This window comes from Lepisosteus oculatus, chromosome 11 (genome assembly GCF_040954835.1).
Source record: "Lepisosteus oculatus isolate fLepOcu1 chromosome 11, fLepOcu1.hap2, whole genome shotgun sequence".
Classification (NCBI taxonomy): Eukaryota; Metazoa; Chordata; class Actinopteri; order Semionotiformes; family Lepisosteidae; genus Lepisosteus; species Lepisosteus oculatus.
The window spans coordinates 9,027,615-9,052,540 of record NC_090706.1 but is presented as its reverse complement, the minus strand read 5'-3'; the positions used below and the strand labels follow the sequence as shown (position 1 = coordinate 9,052,540).

Here is a 24,926-nt window from a genome sequence, read left to right as displayed (position 1 = left end):
CTATGGGCCTGTACTGGATAAAGCAGTAAGAAAATGGATGGATGTTTGTCATGTGAACCTACAATATGTCATGCAGAGGATTTCATTAAGCCACACCAAAATTAAATCTTAATTTGGAAGTTGTAAATATTAGTACAGAAAATGGCAGTTTGAACTTGAACGCTGAAGAAGAGGTGAGGCTCTTTTGCGTGTTTAAACATGCCAGGGATTAATACTTTTTGTTATGTTCAACAGGCTGCACCTTAATCGCGTTGCCCTTTTGCACAGCACATCTTCACTGCGTGGACAATCCAGAGATTATATATATTATTAGAGTTGTATTCTTCACAGAACAATGTAATCTAATCAATTTTATTATATGAATTAAATACAAGCTAAGCTCCTTACTGTATATACCAATGTTTTCAGGGTTTTACCATCTCATTCTTTATTCAATATCAATGAATAGATGGTCTTGATCATTTTCTGTTGGGAAACAAGTTTAATTTTTTCCACAATTGTATTTATTTTTGCTTTAAGGGTGTATAACCCTGAAGGTCTGTGACTTTCCAGGACCTTGATCTTTCTCTGTTTATAATCCAGTGGCCAAACAAGGCTAAGAGGCCAACACAGACCTCAGATCCTCAAATGGAGATGAACACACTTATTATAGATATTTTATTTGTCAAGGGACACAGAAATGCACAATTCGTTCACTCTGATGCTGTACAACCTCAATATAAACTAACAAATTAACAAATGAACTAATGCCTTATATACTCCATTTTATGCAATCGTGTTCCATAGTATTTATCAAGCAAAACAGCATAATCTCTAATACCAAAGCCTTTAGGTTTGTACAGTAGGATAAAAATCATTCCTGGTATGACCGGTAATTTGCCTTTATAGATATTTAATGTCTGCCAGATGGGACCATCAGGAATAAGTGACAAGGAGGGAGAGAATGATCAGTAGCAATTGATAGGGTCTTCCTTAAGCTTTTATTAAACAATTAATCAATTACAGTATGGTGAGAAATGGTATATTACCAGGCTGTCATCTTAGACACTGTTTTAACTTTCACGAGGCAGTGCCTATCACTTTTTGACTTCCAAACCGCACTGTGAAATTAAATGTAAGCTCACTTGCTATAGTACAGTGGTCAGTATAGAACTGGGTTATGAGACCCTGACTCACACAAATAGTTAAGGAAATTAAGGAAATCCTTGCTAGTGTGCCACCTTCACAATACTGACCATCTTGGGATGCCGAAGGAAAGATCCATAAGCCACAGCTGGTTCAAGACTGAAGGTTCATCCTTCTTGGTTCAATGGTGTGATCATGTCTCAATGGCATGGGGTCACTGCACTCCTCATGAAAGAAGCAGAGTATCACCCCATGTCCATCAAGGGAAAAATGTTCAGATAAAAAAGGTTAAAAATGATTTTGTCAAAATTAAAGCCAAACTGCAAAAAAATAATGTGGCAAATGTTTTTTCAAAAGTCCGACACAAAAACGACAATAATAGAAAACTTGCTCAGGAAGTTCCAAGAAACAAAGTATATTTTGTAGCCACTCAGCTTGCCCCTCTACACTTCATCTTTTTTCCTGGACAAAACAGTGTAGCAGAGGTGCAACATAGACATTTCACTACATCTTCAAAATTCAAAGTGTTTCCAACAAGCTGCACACGGGAAGCTATATGAGCAATTCCAAAAAACGTGCATATGGCAGTATAAACAAGCACCAACTTCAATTTATGCAGCATGTAGTTTTTACTTTACAACTATCGTCAAACACATTTGGATATAAGCTTACTGTAAGGGCAAAGGATTTTAGCAAAACCCGTTATAATTAGACCCTTATAAGATATCAATTTGTTCAGTTCTTATCAACCCTATAGTGTTTTATTCTTATGTATTTCTCACCAGTAAACAGCACTTCAGAATTATCATCTTTTAACTTTGCCAGAACATTTTTCACATGATATATTTATAGAGCAGTAACTCCCTAGCAATAAATCATTTGTGTATACAATATCAAGATCTCAGCTAGTCACCCTGATATTTTGCCAAATAAAATCTTACGCAGTCATGCCGGATGTTTTCTGAAAATCATGCTGCAGATCTTCCACCTCCTCTACAGATGAATCAAAACCTTGGTAAGGCCCACGGTTCAAACTTTCAACAATCTCAGCTGAAACCATTTTATAATTTCACGTAAAAGTAGATTTTATGTCAAAACCCTTGCTGTAAACCACATTAAAAGCTGCTATCCTGTGCTATCCTTACAAATGTCATTTGTGAGGCACATACTGTACAGTACAAGAACAAAATGCTGATTTCCAGTTTAAAGTGATTTAGGTATCTAGTTAATATTAGCAGAAACTTAAAGAAACACACTCATTATAATGTAACTAAACATTACCAATAATGAAGCAGCATTGTATAATGTATAAACTTCTGGGCATATAACTGACAGGTTGGGGGTTCAAGTCCCCATTGCAGACACTGCTGTTATACCTTGAGAATGGTACTTCACTCCAGTTGCTCCAGTCCACCCAGCTGTATGATCAGCTTTTCTTTGGGGTAATTCCCATGATGAACCATGTCCTGTTTCAGGGGTAGTCACATGCTCTCTAGTCTGCTTAATAACACAGAAACCAGGATAAGATCTGGCCCCATGAGCCACTGTGGCTCTGGTATGCACTTTATCTTTCAACCTTCCTCCAGTAATAGGGTAAAATACGTTTAGTCGAGTGTCTTATTGTGCTCATATTATAAGAATTTCTAATGTGTTGTTTCAACTTGCAATTAAATCTTAAATCAACTACAAAAAACATACAGTTCAGAGCTTTTTTGTGATTAGGAGCATTTGTCAGGACACTGTGACAAACTGAAAGACCCAGTCAAATACGAATATATTGGTCAATAATGACCACACAAAATTTAGGCTCTGACAGAGCGTTAGATTCGATCTAACTGTTACAATTCCAAATCCAGATGATTATTTGTCTGGCAGGAACACCCATTGACATTAAAACACTGTCCTTTCATATTCCTTCGCTTCCGCCTTGACGCAGGAGTGTAAACACAGTGTGAAAACCACAGCATGTCACAGCCTGAGCACAACAAGGCAAGTGTTTGCATAAGGGCCTTGCAGAGCTGGTTAAGCTGATCCACCCCACTCACTAGGAAGAGAGGTCCTGTTTGCTGGTCTCAGATCAACTGAGTGAGTTTGCAGGCACAGAGTCGACTAGATTCTTTATGTAGGTTCAACAGGTGGGTGGGGGTTAGGCATGTAGCACGAAAGGCCCTGATCTTTAAACTGGGGTCTTCAGCAGCTGGGTTTATTTTATCCTAGTTTGAGAATGGCATCAATGAGCTACAAAGAAAGATGACGTCTTCATACCAACACACTTCATAAACAACAAAACGTTGGTAAAATGTGTTGATAGACATTTTTCTCCTTGACTGACTGAACTGATGAATTCTGTTAAGACTGGAGAATAAGTAGAAATGAGTTGAACAGAGTGATGCAGTGTAGAAAGGAAAGCCAGAATGCTTGCATTGCACTCATGCATTGCGAGATTGATCAGCAATTGCCCAGATCAGCCAGCAGGGAGTATTTGGCTCTAGCAAGTATATTCTATGGATGTGTGCCTGGGGCACGTATGTTACACCTTCCCCCTCAGAGCTGCACCACAGGCCTGTGCACAAGTGCCACTCCTTAATCTTGCACTAATGTAAGAAGATCCAGTTTACTGTCATTGAAGACAAACTTCCCAGGAGTGCACATTGCACAGAAGTAGTTCATGGAATGACAGGAAGCAGCACAAATAACAAGACATATGTAGCAGCTGCATGGATCCCAGAGTGAAAACAAGAGAAGACAATCAGGATACGCAAAACTCGGGCATACCACTCTGCTGTGGGAATCGGGCCCTTGCAAACTGTCGGTTTCTCTTTTTAGTGAACTATCTGGGAAACAGGCAAGTGGTGAGGCAGAGTGACAAGAAACAGAACAGAGAAAACTACAAAATATGAACTGCAAAACAAAATACAGCTTGTTATGTGATTAACTACAGCAGCATTGCAGTGGCAAGATTTGAGCCTGCCTTTCAATTATGCACTGTACCATTTTTAAAAAAGAAAACGAAACAGTATGTCTGTACACTCCAAAACAGTCTTACCATCACCTGCACTGATTGACTATTCCTTTCTGTAAGAAGATTAGTTACCGACCAATTCATCAGCTCTCAGAACTTTTTAAGAACACTCAACAGCAATATTCAAGTCCTGTGTGTACGTTTGAGTACTGATACGCGGGCAAACGGGGCTAAGTCTGATGCAAAAACAGAAATGGAACAAATTTCTCAGATTTTCTGGAATGACACAACAGGAGCACAAAATGACCTGAGTCCAGAGGCTCTTTGGGGAGGAACCAAAACAGCCTCTAGGTATCACTGGGGAAAATGTGCCCAATTAGTAAAGGAAAAATAAAAGAACAGATGAAAGGCACTGCACTAATAATACACCCCTCTCTCCGCCCCCATCTCCCCTGCTGCAGGAAACCTTTATGACCTTTTCTCATCAGACCTGTCTATGAAGTGCTATTCATCTACAGAGCCGAAACACAGCCTCTCACTCACACCTTCTTCACACACAGGATATAATGCCTTGCGGAGGCTAAACCACCAGCCTTGCCCTCTCTTCTGTGGTGCAGTCTTGCAGTCACTGTCACAAAGTAACATCTCTGTGCCGGTGGAAATGATTGCTGTGGCTGCAAAGAGCAGTAATTGCAACTATCTGCTTGAATCATTTAGGTTGACATGGCAATTCATGAGGGTTTCACAAACTGCGGAGGCTAATATAGTCCCTAATGTTTTGTTTACTCTCTTTTATTTGCAGCTACTTATAGTCCACATTTCATTTTAGACAAACGACAGAACAATATTCTAAACAGCATAGTTTCTTATGTACAATTTGTCATCTGTGCGCGCACTATAGCAGATACAAACCCAAGTAACACACTCAGGGAAAGTGTATCAACATATCTAAAGAACATGATACCAGTAACAGCTACAGGAAGTACATTTGGAATTCATGGGGGGAACACAATTTTAGTCTTTTATAAATACTGCCATGCAAACATCTTAGGCATCTTGTACACAATTAGGACTTACATTTTGTACTGTATATGATACCAGCTACTGTATTTACTCCGTTCCCCCACTAGTGTTTTCTTTGATCTCAACAACTTTTGTTATTCATTCAGAAATCAAACTTGTCAATTAGCATTTCTAACTCAAATTGATCAGAATTTTCAAAAACAACATCAAGGTACGTAAAGAGGGGAGTCTGATATGGTATGTTTTAGTAGCTAATATAAAATAATTGAGAACTGAATTGATGGTGATGTACATAACGCTAAAAGCTGACTTTTCAGAACTGTGAGCTGAAAACAAAATGGCTAATATTTGAATAGACGTATTCCCACAGAATTGTTTCTCCACAAAAAAAGGAAACACTGAAAGAAGGCCTAAGATTCTGACGCAGCAGTGCACTAACTATAAGTAATAATGTAAGTAATGAATATGCAAAAGAACCTTTGTCATGCTAATTTACAGCATACCTTTTCAAATTTAATTTTTCTGAGTGAACTGGTAATTCCACTTTAGGTAGCTTCAGGAAAGACTGGTCAAACGTTTAAGTAAAAGCAGAGAACACTGCAGAAAACAATACTCAGCAGCAAATCAATAAGAAAACAAGTGACAGGAAAGCAGAGGTAATGGAAGAGGCTTCTGTCATCTAAGGACATGAAATACAGATCAGCAAGGTACTACTGAAGGCCTTGATAGGCCTTGCTGATATCTGCTTGTTAAGTCCCTCCAGAGTGGAAAACAAGGAACTTGGTAAAGCCTGAAAGCATTGCTTAAAAGCCTTTGTGTGTTTCTAGGTAACAGCCTGCTGCTTCAAAGATCATTAATTTCTATGTGCATATCAAGACCTTTTCAAAACGATGCCAACTATATTTTAAACAAACAACGTTTTTGGAAAATTGCAGGAATATTGCAGGCCATCCATATTCAAGTGGACTAAAACCAATAGGTGTTAAAGTATTCCTTCACCATGTGCTTATCTTGGAGCACAAACATTGATAATATACACTTAATACGTGCTTCAGTATATCACATTTATATAAGACAGTCCTTCACTACCCACCTGCAGGCTCTGTCATGAAAGACCAAAGAGCAGAAACAACTGGCTTTTGAGCTACAGTACTCTTGATAAAGGCGTTATGGGTGAAATATCAAGGCTCTTCTTTGGTACATATCTTTTTCAAAAGAGTTAAGTTTCAGAATAAAGTTTTTTAATTACAGTTATCATGAAGCAAAACTTGTGAAAAACATTTCTGGGCAATTTCGGTTACAAAATATTTATGTTGTACATCCTGTCTAAAGCAGCAGGAGATTTCATATCAACCTAAAAGTGATAAAAACCTTTCTGCTTTTATACATACATACAGTTTTACATGAACATGCATGGACCCCTTTACCATAAAATCACACAAGGTCACACATTGATGGCCACATACACAAACCATTTCAATACAAAAACCATTTTTCAAATGAGCCCCAAGTGTTGAGTGTTTTTGTGAGGCCTTACTCTTTGACAGTTGTTTTTTTAAACCTGGCCATTATTGTTGCCACTCTGCTACAGCAGGTGTTTTTCTCCCTAAAATGTTCGAGGCCTTTAGCTACTAATGTCAAAGGTCTCATTAACTTACTTTCCAAAGTATTATCTGATATTAGGCATTGGCCTAACATAATTAAATAGGTTAAATACAGTTTTGTTAAAGTAATACCAAATATTATTCCTGTATGATTCTAAAACAGGACAGTCCACTAACATGATTGTATCTTCAACTGTTTTCCTGCACATTAGTTTAAATGGTCGCAACTTAAACAACACTACTAAACAAATTGCATAGTTTGTGTTTTCTTTTTTATTATGTGGTTCATTGGTTTTCTGACCAGGAGGGTGCTGGAGAGTGATTGTTGTCTGCAAGCATACAGTACGTGCAACACTTGTGTGTCCTCGGCTTTGCGTGTCAGCTTATTACACACAGCTCCTGAAACTTCATTTTACTTCACTCAATATCTGCACAAAAAAGCAATGGAGACAGTCACTGACTAGAAAGTGTAAATACAGTAGGGAAAATATCTGTCCTCTTTGTGTGTTTTCAAAAATCCCGCATCACTCCTTCACCCTCTCACAGCTAATCTAGGCATGCTAAGTTAAAAAAAGGTGTGCATGTCACTGCTCTTGGAAAAAATACAGCTTTATTGGGCTGCCGTTAGAAGTGTGTGCTGTGATTTGGTATTGCTTATTAGCAAGCAGTTACATAAGGTGATCTTGTGCAGTTAGTCACACTGTGGAAATATAAAAGCAAACTCATAAAATATCTGACTTTTAGACTGGCCCATCCTAGTACCTGTCCTCCCCATTGTACAGGATAATTTCTTGTTTGATTTTAATACTAGTGGCAAGTAAACAATTGAAAACAGAGAGGCAACACCAGCCACAATGTCATCTCAATACCTCTGAATAAAGGTCACATTTATTTTTGAACTCAAACAACATCAGTCTCAAAGTATTCACCTAAAACAGGAGGACTGGTTAGCAATGTGGTTTAGCAAAAAAACAAAAACAAAAGAGGTTTGATTAATGTGGACAAATTTAAAAACAGTCTGAGGCAAAAGCAAAACAAACAGCTTCAAATGTGAAATACACTCCTGAAGGTTTGAATCTTTATAGCCACAGAGATAAAAGGCTAGACTCCTGTATAGGAGTTTGATCAGCATGGGGTTTTGGCAGCTCTGACATAAATTCAAATGGCTCTTTTTATCCCCATTTCTAAATTGAGGCACAGAACCAGCTCTGTGTCTGAGACATCAGCTACAGGGCTCCTCTTATTTAAAAGTAAAGTATAAATGGATCCATTTCTAGTTAAAGCAATTGCTAAACATTTTCCTAAAACTAACTTAAAACAAAAATGTTTGTATCTTTTTACTCTGACATTCACTTCCTTTTGCATATTTCACTTTAATTGAAGTGCATTGTGTATTTTGTGATTATTATACAATGCACTTTTATAAAACAAAGTATTTGTCTGCAGTACAATCCTACCACAGTATTAGAAGTTCTATACAATTCCTTTGTGCATCAGCCAGCAGCCATATCACCCTGCAGCTCTCAACTGGCAACCCACTGAAGCTAAACAGGGTTGAGCCTGGTCAGGACCTGGATGGGAGACCTCCTGGGAAGCTGTGATTGCTTCTGGAAGTGGTGTTAGTGGGACCAGTGGGGGGTGCCCACTCTGCACTCTGCAGTCTGTGTGGGTCCTGTGGCGGGGACACTATACTGTAGTGGGTGCCGCCTTTTGGATGTGATATTAAACTGAGGTCCTGACTCTCAGTCTCCTTAAAGATCCCCGGGCATTTCTCGAGAAGAGTAGGGAGTTATCCTGGTGTCCGGGCCAAATTTCCCCCCTTGGCCTTTACTGTGGCCTCCATATTGTGCCCATGTGTGATTGGCTTGCTCTTGCCCTGTGATGGACTGGCGCCCTGTCCAGGGTGTACCCTGCCTTGCGCTCGTTGCTTGCCCGGTAGGCTCCGGCATCCCGCGACACCGTGCGGTATAAAGTGGGTTTGGCAAATGACATGACGTGACAGTTCTGTGCTCTCAGTATCACTTCTGTGTTATCCACATGATCTATAACATCAGGACACTACAAGACAGGATGCTTTTTCCATAGTTGCCCTATCCTGAGAGTAATAAGCTCATTAATAAGACTACCTTATATTTACGTTGTTTCCATTCTCAAATAGGGCATAAATGAAGAGAAATTATATATTTATTTTCTGTTGAATAGAAAAAGAATGCTTTTATTAAATGCTGCACTGTATTAAGTGTTACAGTAACTCATACTGACAGAATAGGAACTATCAATGTACGTCAACTGGATCTGATAAATTTGTAACACTAATTCATGACACCATTACACTCGGCCAATACTTTATTGTTCATAGCTCGGCATGCACAAGGTGATATCCATTTCACAAACCCAAGACTTGAATCTCTTCAACCTACTTGCACTTAATCTGAGTGATGGAGAAAGTTGGATTTTATTAGTATAATTAAAGAACTGCATTTACCTAAATGCACGTGGTCACGTGGTCAAGTGCGTAGATGACCTAATTACACATTTAGACAGTTTATCACGTGTCCTCCACCTTCAGTTCCCCATCCACCAGAACGTAAGCCTATGTCTTTCTTCCAGTGGATTAAACGGAAAGTAAAAATGTTTTGGAAAGCAGCAATGATGCTGTCAAAGCAGGACCCAGGCAAGCCCTAGAGCTCTTTTAAATCAGACTAATTTAGAAGAGCTGGTAAGTAAAAACATCCCTTCATCAACAGCTGCGAAGAAGGGGCGGATTGTGCCAAATAACCTTTAAAAGCTGTTCTGCGTGGTTCTTTCCATTGATATTAATAAATGTCTGTCTCGAACACAAATAAAGCACACTAAGGGGAAAAGTTCAAAATACTTAAGGGGTTTCAACTGAAGGATAAATTACGGTCATTAGGAAGTGAACCACTCGCCACCACAAAGAAAGAGCCGCCTCTTCTCACATCAAAGCTTTACATGCCTTATCATTACACCTATCTAAACACTTCAGATTTGACCAATTTAACGATTTACAACGTGCGACCAGCAATAGCGGCTCTTATACTGCGCTTTAATTTTTAAAAATGGCGTTTCGATATTTTTTTGGATTTACGCATATCTCGCTGTGATATTCATATGCACATGTACAAACAGGATGTCTACCTGCGGTTTCATGCACTTCAGAAACCACAGAACTGTGTTAAGGGAAAGGGATTCTTTACCTTCATTATAAGCCAAAATAAACCAGGTCTTCAAAAAGTAAGATCAGCGTCTTTACACTTTGTAAACGTTTAATTTTTTGAACATTGAAATATTTTGTCAGCGCCTTTCCCCCTGTGTTACTTCCTAATCAGGAGTCTCAGTAAGAGGTAAAGCTACGAAGCTTCTCTATTTACCGCGACCTCAATACAGTAGAATATCGAAACATTTGCGTCGTTTAATTATATATGTACTGTATAAAAACTAGGAGTATGTCTTACATCCCTTTTGTAAAGTATTAGCTGAAACTTTGGATATATTTAGCTCAGGGCTAGTGTTTACTCAACATCATTATGCAGATAAAAATACCTTCCTATTTTTTAAAACAATGAACACTGTTACAGAAACAAACGTTATTGCGCTACCACAGCTGCGACATTTTACATTACTAATGCGAAACGCTAGTATACTTACAAGTGTGTCACTAGCTGCTTTAACCACACTGAAGTAATCTACAATCAAACCAGAGTATTGCTGTCTGACTTTTCCGAGTGTTGTGGTATGAAAATTGGTTTAGACAGCCATCACTCGTCCTGCACGGTACAGGTGTAAAGTTAATACACGTACTTTTATCAACGTTTGATTAACTCACGAAACAAAGACATACAATCTAGCGGGGCTGACTTAAAATATACAGTGCCACACAAACTCAAAACCAATCAGGTTTATTACGCTGGCGATCTGTAGTGACAAAAAGAGCTAATAACTTTCGCTCCTAAATGTATTGTCTGAGACTGGATATCCCCTTATGCATTTCAGCGATAGTTTTCGAAATGTCCTCACCTGTCGTGTTGAAGGATCCCTCCGTTGCGAGCAGGTGTGTAGATGCCAACTCCAGCAGTGGAGTCTAACAGGTGCGTGTTCACAAAAGCGAGGGTGCCCCCCCATCAGAGAACAGGATGCTCCATTCTCTGTAGCCGCCTTCTTGTGAGAGGCTCGATGCAAAACCCGGACCGGAATCTCTATTGAAGTGGGACTAAGAGGGTGCAGTCTTTAGAATTAGCTTCGATATCTCAATTGTGTTTACCTCTTAATTTCTAAAATAAAAGCAGTTTAGTCTCTTTTTCACGTCAAATAACTGCTCATTTCGGACTAAACGACATCTTAATATGTAATACTTCTTTCCAAAAGGCTTACAGGGGTCGGGTCTTTAAAAGACAATTCATGATTAATGCAATATTACTTCAGCTGCGTACAATATGTTGGACACCATAAAGAATTCAGCACCACAAAAGAACTAAGCTAATAAATATGTCTAATTATCACCAGTTCTGCAGTACAAAATTTTGTTCAGGAATACTTTGACCTCCGAAGAGTAGATGTTGAAGGATTTGGAATCATTTTTCAATTGTTACCGATATTATGAAATATCGGTAACATATATACTTCTGCCAAATGAAAGTGGTCTCTGAGGGTCTTCATTCAACCACATTTGTGAAGCAACTTGTGGATGACTTCAAAACCTGTAAAACCTGACAACTAACTTTTATTATTACCTGAGAAAAAGAGAGATGAAGGAATGGAGATAAAAGTAGCATTCCCTTCTGAAAACATTGCTTCAAATAGTGTTTCGTGCCATTCTGCAAAGGTGGATCCAGAGTATATAACCCTGGAGTATGTATAAAACACACATGTTCATGCTCCTGCTGCACAAAAAGTCCACAGTCTAAATATTGACAAACTGGGACACCTCAACCTTAAGCATTTAAATGTTCCTTTGAACAAACCACCCAGCAGAAAGTTACTGTATTTAACCAAGAGGCAGCAGCAAACCTGTGTAATCTTAATTGCACCTAATCTTATGACCATAAAGGAAACAATGACACTAATAAACTCAGATACTATAGTGTTTCAAGTGTGGCAGTATTGCCTGTACAGTGCGAATGAACTTATCAAAAATAGGAGGTGAAAAAGGAACCCTGAAACTCATTCCACAAACCTCTACAGCAAAAATATCACCTCAAACCCTGATCTCATCAGATTGCTGAAGTCTGCATGGGCCTGTTCTTGAGACAACTAAGCAAATCCACTTTGCTGTTAGGTGACTAAATGTTCAGTACTTTCCAAAGTAGCATTCCTACCATGGAGACAGAGGGAGCTGTTCTGGAAAAGGTGCCACTCAGGGTACTAGTAGCAGATGAATTTAAACTTTAATTAACAGTTTGTATCGAGTTCCCAGCTACTTTCCCAAGGATGGATGGGCTGATGGCCAGCCTCTCCACAGTAAAGTGAGCTGGAAATGGGGTTTTTGCTTTGGGGCTGTGTCACAACGACAGAAAGCTAAATGAACAAACATTTGTTTGAATGGGTAGCTGCGTCAGTGTGTGTGTTGTCTGCAAAGGAACAAGTAATGGTTAATATCTCAGCATGAAATTAACATTTAGATGTTCCCTTAAATGAATAATAGCTACACACCACACCAGTTCTGTTTAACATGTTTCAGTGTAACTGAGTCTACAACAAGGTTACCAATGACTCAGTCCGTGAGTCATTCTACAATGGGTTAATCATTTCTTAATTCACACAGTGGAGAAAGTAAAACAGCACTGACGTGAAGTCAAACAGGAAACATTAATCGCTGAAGTGCTGGTGAACCTGTTCGAATCTACATAGCTACAAGGATAGCAGCACTTCTCCAAAACAGACTGAAGCATCAACAGAAAAACAGATAGTAAGGAGTTATAATTTTAGTCTAGGGAAAGTGATGCTCTGAAGATTTAGACTATAGAAAGCTAACAAAAGCTGCAGATTCAATTAGAGCTCAAATCCTTCCGGAGTTATGGGCTTGTGACTCAGTGTTCCACAGAGAAGATCCTACAAAACTCATTTCATGGGGGAAAAAAGATTCCTGCTGGATCTTGGTGTGAAGGTTAATGTTCAGTCAAGGAATAATGAGGCTCAACAAGCCACTAATAAATCAAACATCCATGGAAGAAAGAAAATTCACAGAACTTACCCTCCATCATGAAAAACACAGGGCCTACCACTCAGATCTCGTCAATCAAATCAAAAGTTCACATCATATGTCCTAATTGTACATTTAATACAAATGTACATGACATATTGTAGCCATCAGAAAGATTTCTACCACAATCTTCTAATTATTGTTCCAAGTCGGTTCACTTTTCTTGCCACTTGTTCCAATTTTCCCTGGCCCTGAAATCAGATCTGAGGCATCTTTTCAGGATTTTTCTTCAGTGCAGGTTTTTGTCTGCATGTAAAATAGTCCAGCAGAAACAGATAATTGCATGCTTTGTTTTATTTCACTTTTAAATAAGGGTATGCTAAAGTTAAGGCTTACTCTTCTATGGTCTAAAGTGGAAGCTAATATAAACAGATTTTTAAGATCTTTTGTAGTAGTATTTCAGAAATAGATATTTCTGTTCTCTTTTTTTTCTTGTTCCTATGTCTTTGCCTCTTTTATGCCACTACAGCAAGCTGTGTGATTAAGCTCCACCCAGATAATTGGGCTCCGTGATTACTTTAAACTGTTTTATATTTGAGTCACACATTGCCCCTCATATGTATGTGTATATGCAGATGTGTACAATATTCAAAAGATTTGAAAAAATGCTTAACGTGAAAAATGTATCCAGAATTAGCAATATGCTTAACCAATATTTGCCTTTCCTGTGAGACAAAGGCCACTGCATATGTATGCTTGTAGACACAGCAGGGGATTTGCATACTCAAATTACGCCACATGTGAAATGAAATTCCAACTGGTACAGCATCACAAACAAAAGTCTCTCTCATTCACATCTGCAAACAAGGCAGCTTGCAGTCTTTTAAGCAGTGTCATTGTTTAACACCTGCATAAATGTTTAATTGTAGTTCCTTGCTTCTAAAACTCTAGACTACATTTCAACTAAAACCTTTTATTCTAGAAATATCTCTGCATTGTGCATTTTCAACCACTAATTACAGCAGATGTCTCTTGTTCGTTATTGAAAACTATTCTTGCTTTCGTAATATCAATAGTTTCTTTGCAATCTCGTTCAGAATGCACTTCTGTATTTTTGCTTCTCCACTTTACCAAGCTCTTCCCCTGTAACGATTCTTCAAAACAAAAAGTTTCTGTTCTGCCTGGGTTATGAAATACTACTGGTAGGCACACGTTAATAATTCCTTTAAAATGAAATAAGTAAACCATGAATTGTAACTGTAGTGCCCCATTCTTTGTCATTGAACCCTTTGCATCTTAAGTTTACAATACTGCTTACAAACTACCAAATGCCAAATGGACCTTATTGTTTTTTTACCATGTCTCACTAATCTGAAGACCTCAAAGCATGATGCATATGGGCCCCTTTCCACAAAGGGTGTTAAAAAATCCACAGTTCATAATTCATAATATGTGCCTCCTCTCCTTACCTAACTGCTCTTGTTTCAGTTAACTCATTACTGTTCTCCTCCTAATTCCATTGCATCCCACTGATTGTGACGTCATGCACTCTAGAGCTATAAGGGACAGAAAAATGTAATGGAACATGTATTCTAATCACAAATATCAATTTGAAACTGTAGTATTTATTGACACTGATATTGATTTGTTGATTATTGATTATCATTTGTACTATCATTATATTACTTTTATATCATGTAATGTGTCTGTCCTTTTGTATTGCTCCTGCATAAGCTTCAAACTAAGGAAAGTTATATGAAAACTGATATACTTCCTCTGTATCACACCCATCCCTGTAAGGTTTAGAAAATGGTAACTTGGCCTTGATGAAGGAAAGCTGATGGGTAGATGTATCAAAACAGGAGGTAAGGGCTGCTAGAAAATGGCCTCATTAAAACTTCTAGGAGGGGAGCATACTACTCAAGGTTCTACTGGAGTCCCAGGGCTGCCATAGTAACGTCTTTATTTGGCCATAAGTTATTGTGTTGAAGATAAGGAAGACAAGAGTAGTAAGTATTATGGGGTGTAGTCTGATATAATCTGGGAGGGTAGGTGGGATGGCTAAATGATAATCTATTACTGCACTTGCAATTGACTAACCAATAGGGTTAGAAAGTTACAGTAGATGTGGGCAATAGTTATTCAGCCACCCCCTGAAAGTGTGTTTAATGCCAGGTGCTTGATCTTATTCTTTGACATTTCTGTGGTTTATGGAACTCCTTCTGTGCACAAAGGAGATTGTCTCTGGCCTGATTAATCTTTGGAGCTCTCCTTGTTTGAAATCCTAACAGAGCCTAAATAAGAGGCCTAATTAAGTTTAAAACCTTTTCAAAATAAGTCTCTTTAATAGCATTTCTCCCAATTCTTCCTCACCTGGAGAAACATCACTCAGTTAACGCACTGATTAAATAACTCCTAGGGACACGGTTTCTCAGAAGAGTAAATTCTATTACCATTACCACTGTCCCACAGAGAGTTCTATTCCAATCATAAATATTGATTGAAACTGTAGTATTTCTATTCTGGCACTTTCAAAGAAATGACACCAACTTTTCCCATCCATTTTCAGTAACTGATTTACCCTTAGAGGGTTCACAGGATCCAAATCCTACCCCAGAACACAGGGCTCAAGTTAAAACTACACCCTGCTTGGAATGCCAGAATATTACAAGATATAGATAAATTACATGAACTGAAAGTACACCAAAACAAAAAAAACTTTAGCTAATTTTGCATTTGGTGGCAGACAAAACCCTTAATATTTTCCAGAAAATGTTTATTTACATATTACAAACAAAAATAAAATTCAGACTGCTTGCCTTGCCTGCTACCTGAATTGATCTATAGTGTAGGTTCAGAATATGTTGATTTAAACATTGGTCTCCCTTTAGGCCCTGAGCAACTATGCTCAGTGGATCAAAAGGCAGATTTCTTTCTCCACAATATTTCTTTCCAGCATAGCAAGGTCACTTCAGGTGACACACAAGTGTGGAATTTTAAAACTTGCTAAGAGATGCTGCATTTCTAAGTACAGACTTTCACTCTGTAATGTGATCAGTTCCATTCTTTTCAAATGGAATATCCAAAGGACTGCCCTAATCTTGCTCCCTGTGACCATACGGTAGTTTAGCGGAGTACTTTATTAAGTAGTACTGTAACTGACCAGACATTTTCATGGTGTTTTGTTTTAAAAAATGCAATTTCCAAGTTATATATACAAATACCTCTTTCAATTGCAGAGCTCCTTCAAAGAATGCTCAGTTCACTTTATAGTAATTTACACATCAGTGGGAATGAAAACCAGTAGACACTGGGGTCACAGGGATCAGAAGTGGAGAACCCTGATCAAGGCTGACTGACCACAGAGGTTCTTTATAACCTTTTCCAAGAGTCCTGTTTTTCAGCCTCTTCCTGGCTCTTTTCCACCCATTCTTGTCTTCAAAAGCAAGATGGAGGAAGTGCAGGTCAGCATGCCAGGCTGTCCCGAGTGTGTTTTGGTGGGTTGGGAATGCCCCTCAGTCTCGGGGGTCCTGGCACTGGTGACAGCTCCTCATGTCGTCAGAGTAGTTCTCGATTTGGATGGTGGTGGTATGGAAGTCAAACTTGGCCTGTAGCACTTGGCTGGCCTCTTTCAGCACAGCCTGGCCCTCTGCGTCCTCCTCTGTAATGACAGAAGCAGCTGAATCAGAAGAATACAGAGCTGTGGCTGGCAGGACCCATGATGCACCAGTAAAAACCTCCCCCATTGCCGAATATGACCACTTAGCCCAATGTACACAGCTTTTCAGTCAATTTACCTCCATTTCAAACTGCTCACCTTCCAAAGAAGAAAATCTACCATGACAACTAACGTACATTTACAACAGATCACAGAAAACTACAGTATCCCCCCCCCAAATTAGATCAGTACAAAAACTGAAATTTATATTTCAGTTCTGAAAACCTATTCCTTTGGAAAGCCAGAGAGCTCACCAACTCAGTTTTTTCTAAACCTCACAGCACATGATCTGAATTTGCAAGACACCACAGAAAAGAAAAACTGATTTCAGGTTAACAACACTCCATCTGGTGGCAGAGGTACATAACTGCAATTTTAGTGCTGGAGATTCTTGTCTGAAAAGAGGATCTGAGGCCCTAATGAGGAAATATGCAAATACCAAAACCTACAGCCTGTTAATTTTCTACAAGGTAGTTTTTAAAGGCAATGTTATAGGTGTCCAACAGATTATTAGTAATAGTGTCAAACAGTGATGGACAAGTTACTAATAATCTACAACAATGATTAGCCAGAGCGCATCTTCCATTTTATCTGAACTCTCGATTACTGCATTGGTACGATTTCCAGGTTTATCGACACTTAAAAGCCTTGCAGGGCCCCATTTTTCAGCCTTGACTTATAGTGAAACATGCAAGTAATTAATAATTGTAACTCCTGACCCCAGCAGATAAGCAGCATAACCTGCATATAATATGTCCCAATATTGACAGCAATATGCAATGTATGATCTTTTTATAGCCAGTTTGAGTGACATTTAATACAGTGTTTTTCCATCCCAAAGGACCCCCCCAGACTCCTAAAAAATAATAGAGGAACCACTTTATCCACCCCCCACCTGAGTAACACATGGATGACATTTGCGCCAGCAACCACACTACACAGCAGATCAGATGGAGAAGCAGAACTGCAGACAACCACACACCAGTCTGCCACATGTCCAACCAGCCCCCAGCTTGTGTGGTTTTGTACCACTCAAGCAAACCACTCACTGCACAGTTAGATCACTCGTGCAGAAAGCCCAAAACACAAGTAGTGCAAAGTGCAAACCTAAGGCAGGAAAACAATGCAAGACCTCGTCACAGGGTGAAGCATTTAGAAAAAAAAGTCAAACCAAGTGTTTAGAATGCAAAAAAAAAAGTGGTGTTGCATATTTTACTGCTTGTGCATGTTATCTTCCAAAGTTGTTTAAAGGCTAACTTGACAGATCACGGTTTTGGATATTACTCATCAAGCACATGCTCTCAATGTCACATTCAACACCTTGAATCTTCAGTGCTTTTATTACATATTATGTCACTGAAGACAGTTACATTTGCTTAGGGTAAATGTGTTCTGTTCTTGGTGCAACACACATAAAACCAAGAAACACTTCAGGGAAAAGCCAAGAGGAAATTTAAGGGGTTAAGAAGTTGAATTGATCAAGAAAGACACTTACTAATGGCGATGTGGACAGACAGCACTGGCTGGTTGACAGTGAGAGCCCAGATGTGGAGGCTGTGCAGGGCCTGGACCCCAGGAATAGACAGCAGAGTGTCCTTCACATGGTTGAAATCCACCCCTTTGGGGGTACCTAGGCAGAACAAAAATCTGGGTCAGATATGGCTAATGCATAAACTAGACATTTATAACTGAAACAGAACAAGAGATCTTAAGCCATATATTATCTTCCAAAACATGTTTGCAAATGGCAAAAAGGCACCAGAGTCAAAGAAGAATTAACCTAAATCTCATCTAATGATTTTCATCCTGGGACTGGTGTTTTGATTTTGAAATCAAATACAAGACGTGCACACAACCACTTTATCTGATTACTCATGTAGAAGTCATGAACTGTAACTAAATAGGTTCTAAAGTAAGAAAATAGTAAGTAAAAGTAACTGTAAGTAAATAGGATGCTGAAGATTGAATGCTATACAGTCCCACATTATAAATAATCTCCCTGTACAGACAGCTGCATGTTGGTTAAAATTCTAGGTCTGTAAATACAGACAACTGAGTGAGGAACCTTGGCTTACAGCAAAGAAATGTTCTGATCATTACACTTTGGTCTGGTTATATGGTGGATTGATACACTGTTTCCCTGCTTTCAATTTCATCATCTGCCACACCTATACTCCTTCACACTCCATCCCAACACTTCACCAAAAAGTCTTACCTTCCATAAGTACTCGCAGAACATCCCGCAGGATGGACAAGGTGGTGAACAGTACCAGGACAGAGAACAGGAAGGTGCAAATGGGATCAACGATCTTGTATTCTGGCTGGAAGGCACAGAGACAGACGCCGTGGTAATGTTTCTGGTCTAGTTCATCATTGCATAGATGTTGTTAATTATGGGAACTACATTTTGATCATTTATATCTATTCATCCTTCCATCCACACACACAGACAGTCAAGCACACAATCCAGGACTAATTTTCCTAGAAGCCAATTAACCTACAAGTATATTTTTGGACTGTGGGAGGAAAGCTGAGCACCTGGAGGAAACTCACAAAATACCGGAATTGAACCCGGGGTCCAGTGCTGTGAGGCAGCAGTGCTAACCACTGTGCTACCCCAGTACTTTATTTAATTTATAAAGAACCATCTTGAATTCTCAACCCAACAGTAATGAAGTTCTAAAAACCATGGTTAACCTTACTATGGAACGTTCAGGTCAAAATCAGCTTTCCAAAAGCTAGAACCCATCCAATCATTATCACAAAGCTGAAAGCTGGCTAAAATCACAGCAAGCTACAGCACATCCTGCAAGCAAGTGCACACAACTGCTCTCTGCCTTGATGGGCTATCAGTCTGTTGAAGGACCAAATACAAAGGAACAACTGAGAATAAACCTAGCTAGCTTGCCTTTAGGATCAACCAGGTGGGTGGAAACAGGAGGTTGCTGGACAAAACCCACATGAACAAGGGAGAACATACAGACACCTTAGGCCAGAACCAAAACCATGATCGCCCAGGCACTCAGACACTTTCTTCTACTAATAATCGGATTGCTTCATCTGGACTCCAAAATTAAAACAGAAATAATTTTTGTTTGTAGCTTTATAACTTGAGGTTTCTGACAGTCACGAGTCCTGTCATTTTCTTTTTAAATCTCTACATTCATACTGAATGCTCCACAAAGGTATTGAAAAAAAAAAAACAGCACTTTATTATACCTTAAAGTAAACGATATAGGCTGCCACCAGAATCCCGAAGCTCTGCAGCAAATCCCCAATCACATGTATGTAGGCTGCCCTCACACTGGGGTTCTGCTGGTGGCTGTGAGATGCATTGTGGGACTGTGGAGGACTGTGTGCCCCATGGCCATGGCCATGTCCATGAAGATTTGTTGACTGATGGAGGGTGATTCCCATTCTGCAACACAAGACAGTTTTGTAGTCTCTGCCCAGGTTTTTTTTGGCTTTTTTGACCGTTCTGCAGGTTCGAGAGGGATTTCCACTTACATGATGTTGACGGCCACAGCGCAGCCCGATGTGATGAGCATGATTTCCCCCTCGATTTCAAACTGGTTGGAGAGGATCCTCTGCACGGCCAGATACACCAGAACCCCTGTCACCACCCAGATAGACAGCACGGACAGCAGCGCTCCCAGGATCTCTGAGGAAGACACACATTGCGGGCATCACTCACAATTGCACAGTGAATACATCTGCAGCCAGCTGGAGTTCTGCTCATAGGAGAGCGCTCAAGGTTCCTTTAAGTATAAAGTCGATGATTGCTGCCCATAACTCAAGTCAAGAATTTACTCCAATTTCTGTAGAACTAACTAAACTGGACCCTTTATACAGCTGGTTGGACTAGCACAATTAAGGCCAAGCCTCCTGCAAGAGTGAAAATGGTAAGGTCTTTAAATGCTGCTGCATAATGGATTCATAATCGATTCATATGTGCTACAAAAGACTTTACAATCACATGCATAATGCTTCACAGGAACATACACAAATGACAACAGTTATGACTAGATTATGAAGCTATTATGCAGGGTTACTGTAAACACAGCAGTGTGTAATGGATTTGAACTCACAACCCCGAGGTAAGAAGCCCAGAGTCATCACCACTGTTCTCTAAATCAGTTCATCTTGATTCCCTTTCACGGTCAGTACCTTTATAGGGAACGGTTGAAAAGCATTCAACAAAGTCTGGAGCTTTGACTGTGTTTTGAATTTCATGCACATCAAAAGAAAATAGGAGAGGAACAAACAAATGATCATCTATTTCAGGAAACACAATTGCATGAGGGTTTCACATTGCAGGTGTAGATCTCAAATCAAAGTGTTTAGGATTTGTAGCATTTCTTTTAAAACACAGACTGATAATAAAAGTGAATGTGTATGTTGTCTCCTGTTCCATCTCAATAGGCAGAGACTGCCCTCGTTGCGGTACTTTGAAAAGGCAGACTGATTCAGCAAATAACTCCGATTACACAAGGTAAAGGTGACAAACAAGGAAACAGAAGCAGCAGCACGCCCAGTAGCTTCAAGTCTGTTCTCAGCTCTCCCGTTTCACCTACGGTGCACCACTCACCCGCACGGTGCCAGCCGAAGTTCATGGTCTTCGTGGCAGGCCGGGATGACATCCACAGAGAGAAGAGGCTGATCAGCATGCTGGCAAAGTCAGTCAGCAAATGGGCTGCATCTGTCATAATGGCCAGACTGTGAGCTAGGTAGCCCCCTAAAGGAACAGAACAATCAGACCCCTGGATGGAGAGACCCTTATGCTTCTAGAAGTCAGTATTCAAACAAGTCAGAAGACGTGGGGCTAAAGTATAATAGACCATCAGAGACCCTTTCTGGTGCAACTATATCCATTTGGGTACACACAGACTTTCAATTACTTATGCTTTATCGTTTGCATATGGAACATACAAAAATATATGGTGGATCAGGAAATAAAACTGGATTATGTCACTTAAATGGTCCATGCAAAAGAATAGTCAACTGACCATTATTTTCATTTATTTAAAAGATGTTATCCTTTTTAAAAGGCAAAACCCACAAATGCTAAATGCAAGACATTGATAAGAGGAGTAATTACAACTGAATCATTACGAATAAAATTAAGAAGCTCCAATCCACTGTTTCTTTGCCTTAAAAGGGCTCTTTTACAGTCATTAATATCAACAGCACATGGCAATTTCAGTGTTACTGTGCAGGGGGTTTTGCAGAGCTCTCCTTTTGCCTTCACTGACATACACAAGATTAGTGAACACCTAGGTATCTGTCCTTTGTCCTGCTTCACCAGGGACAACACTCTGACCTGGGCCCACTCCATACCTCTTTCAGCCCCAAGAAACGATCAGTGTGCAGAAATGAAAAGGCATGACCTCTGCAGAAAGAGCCGTGTGTGTAGTTTCTCTGAACCTTCAAGATGAACTCTACAAAATGCATCTGTGATCGTTGTACCCCCACCCCAAGGAAAAGCTTTTAATAATAATAATTATAATAATTGCTTACACTTATATAGCGCTTTTCTGGACACTCCACTCAAAGCGCTTTACAGGTAATGGGGTCTCCCCTCCACCACCACCAATGTGCAGCATCCACCTGGATGATGCGACGGCAGCCATAGTGCGCCAGAACGCTCACCACACATCAGCTATTAGTGGGGAGGAGAGCAGAGAGTAATGAAGCCAATTCATAGATGGGGATTATTAGGAGGCCATGATTGGTTAAGGCCAATGGGAAATTTGGCCAGGACGCCGGGGTTACACCCCTACACTTTTCGAGAAACGCCCTGGGATTTTTAATGACCACAGAGAGTCAGGACCTCGGTTTTACGTCTCATCCGAAGGACGGCACCTGTTTACAGTATAGTGTCCCCATCACTATACTGGGGCATTAGGACCCACGTGGACCACAGAGTGAGCGCCCCCTGCTGGCCCCACTAACACCTCTTCCAGCAGCAACCTTAGTTTTTCCCAGGAGGTCTCCCATCCAGGTACTGACCAGGCTCACACCTGCTTAGCAAGCTTTTACTATGGCCCTGGACATCCTACCCAGTCCTTACCCACCACCTCGCCGACGATGAAGACCAGGCACACCGCGGAGGCCACATACAGCTGCAGGCGGGCCCGGCGCTTCTCGCGCTCCCCGCAACGGGCCTCGCCCAGCTTCGAGTGGCAGTGCTGCCGCGCCTGTCCCTGCAGCTCCACCGTGCTGAGGTCATAGGGGAAACTGTTCAGGGTCTGCCCGCCAAATGCCTTGTAAGGGCTGAGAGAGACATTGAGGAAAACAGGAAGTGTGAGACGGGCGCTGTGCCCTAACCCCCCAAAAAACGACTGGGATTTAAAATAAATTACGGAACATTGAGATGGTCAGAAATAGTATTCCCAGAGTGTGTGCATAATATACCGGCTGTTTTATTTCAATCTCATCAATATCAAAAGGAGACTATGATCATTAAGTTACGGTGCTGATCAATATTACTGCTTGTAACTACCAAGCAAACACACCCTTATAACAGTGTAAGACAACAGACTAAAAAGGAACGGATAATCCTAACAAACCTCAGTGTGAATGCGTGCCAGACACAAACAACATCACAACGGGAAACAGATTTTAAGATGATACTTAAGTTAACCAAAAAATGTGTTTATATTTGTTGAGGTCCTTAATCCTAGTTGATATCAACACCTGTGCTCTATACTCGCAGAGAACTGAGTGAGCTGAACAGCACCATTTTATTTTATACTATTTAATGTGTTAAGGAATGATATTTGAATTTTACATTACTTTGAGTGAATTTATAAAGTTCAAAATTTTGTAAATATTGAGCAAATATTGTGATTCTGTTGAAACACACCAGTACACCTGTGGAAGTAATTTAGAGAAGCACAGTAGTCCTTTTTCTCAGGGGGTAAGCGCGCCACCTGGACGCCGGCCACTACCACACTATTTTGACGAAATGATTGAGTCTCCCCTTTAACTCTGTGCCTTTTCTATTTATATAAGCATGAGTTACTGAACAAATTACAGTGCTCTGTCCTTTTGTACGTGACAATCTCTTTCTACTAAAACTGGAAACGCAAGAATGCAATAACACCTAAATCATTTAGAGCAGGCAAGCGTACACCTATCACACAACCGTGCACATATTTTAAGCTCTACATCATCATTCATTATTTAGCACCAGATGAAATCATGCCAGAAGCTCTTAAGATTTTAAAATCAAAATAAACCCACAACACTCACTTGGAACGGGCTTCTTTGGTGAGCTCCCGATGTCCCGACAAAAGGCTAGTTTTCTCATTCACGTTATCCATTTCGCGTTTGTAGATTTAAACCGTTATTACTCGAAAATAAAGCTGATTTGGGAAGAAGTGACCTTTTGTAAACCCTCAAAGAACGATAGCATTAACACTCAGTAAAATGTCGTATTAAAAAAACATAAAAACGTGGTTTGACTAGTAATCACCGAAGAGCAGGTATTGCGCCCCGCCTGCAAACCTTCCCTTTTATCTTATTTTGGGTTTTGAACCGTGTGAACTTTTTTCTCCCGGCTCGGCCTGGTTGTTCCCTGGAGTCGTGTGCAAAATATCCCCTCTTAAGACTTGATTTCACATAAAACTGTACGATACCCGTTTGCTAGGATGGCCGGATGTGGAAAACTTTTTAAATTTCAAAGTAGTTAACCGTACATAAACGTCTTCATTAAAAGGATGCCGAAATCATAATTGGGAAACTTTTTTTTGCTTCAATCTTCAGCAAATAGCATTTTTTAATTCCATGACTGGATTTTGCACTAGCAAAATGAAAGATAAAACGTTATTTCCTCCAAAAGGCAATCATGTCCTCTTAAAAAAACACTAAGTCATACTATTCGAATCATCTTGTGAAATTTACGTGCATTTGGGGGAAGTCTTTATTACGAAAGAAACGCTTACCCCGAAGTTGGCAAATATCGTGGAAAAATCTCGAAGTAACTGAGTGAACTCGATCAAATGTCGGCCATATCCTCGGAATCACGAAATATCAAATTTAGAGATTGCACTTGTCAAGTTCCGCATGCTAAAAAAAGCCGCTTGATGATGCTCCTTAAATAAAATATAATAGACAGTTACGTTCATGTTTCATTTTAAGGTTCATATACTTTTGTTTAGAAGCGATTAAACAGTTTTTTTTTTCCTGTTACGCAAGTGGCTATCAGACTCCAGTGTGTCGGACTCGCAGAGGTAGAAAAATCAAATTCTGAGAACTACAAGTTTCTGCTAAATGGAGCATGGCTTCTTGTGCTTCATTCTTTTGGCAAGAATTGCGTATAAGATAAGGAGA

At 39.8% G+C, this 24,926-nt stretch overlaps 2 protein-coding genes across 5 annotated transcripts in view; both read right to left on the bottom strand.

Moving 5' to 3' along the window:
• The window catches only part of LOC102687425 (synaptotagmin-like protein 1), a 31,962-nt gene extending 21,061 nt beyond the window's left edge, over positions 1–10,901 (bottom strand). Inside the window, exon 1 of one of the 3 annotated variants that reach the window (XM_069195546.1) lies at positions 10,753–10,901. The gene's annotated coding sequence lies outside the window, so the exon portion shown is untranslated. The remainder of the gene's footprint in view (positions 1–10,752) is intronic. The other 2 variants (XM_015348835.2, XM_015348837.2) reach the window with 2 other exon arrangements.
• Positions 10,902–15,633: 4,732 nt separating this feature from the next.
• Positions 15,634–24,926, bottom strand: LOC102687218 (proton-coupled zinc antiporter SLC30A2-like). 2 transcript variants are annotated; one of them, XM_069195602.1, is made up of 8 exons: positions 23,847–24,926; positions 22,663–22,811; positions 21,181–21,327; positions 20,100–20,253; positions 19,812–20,010; positions 18,808–18,913; positions 18,088–18,222; positions 15,634–16,535 (listed from the first exon to the last, which is right to left on the bottom strand). In XM_069195602.1, the coding sequence occupies exons 1-8, from the start codon at positions 23,915–23,917 to the stop codon at positions 16,390–16,392; spliced, it is 1,107 nt and encodes a 368-aa protein (XP_069051703.1). In that variant the 5' UTR covers positions 23,918–24,926; the 3' UTR covers positions 15,634–16,389. The 2 variants fall into 2 exon arrangements, with proteins under 2 accessions (XP_069051703.1, XP_006631491.3); XM_006631428.3 differs by having other exon boundaries at positions 22,663–22,865; positions 23,847–24,925.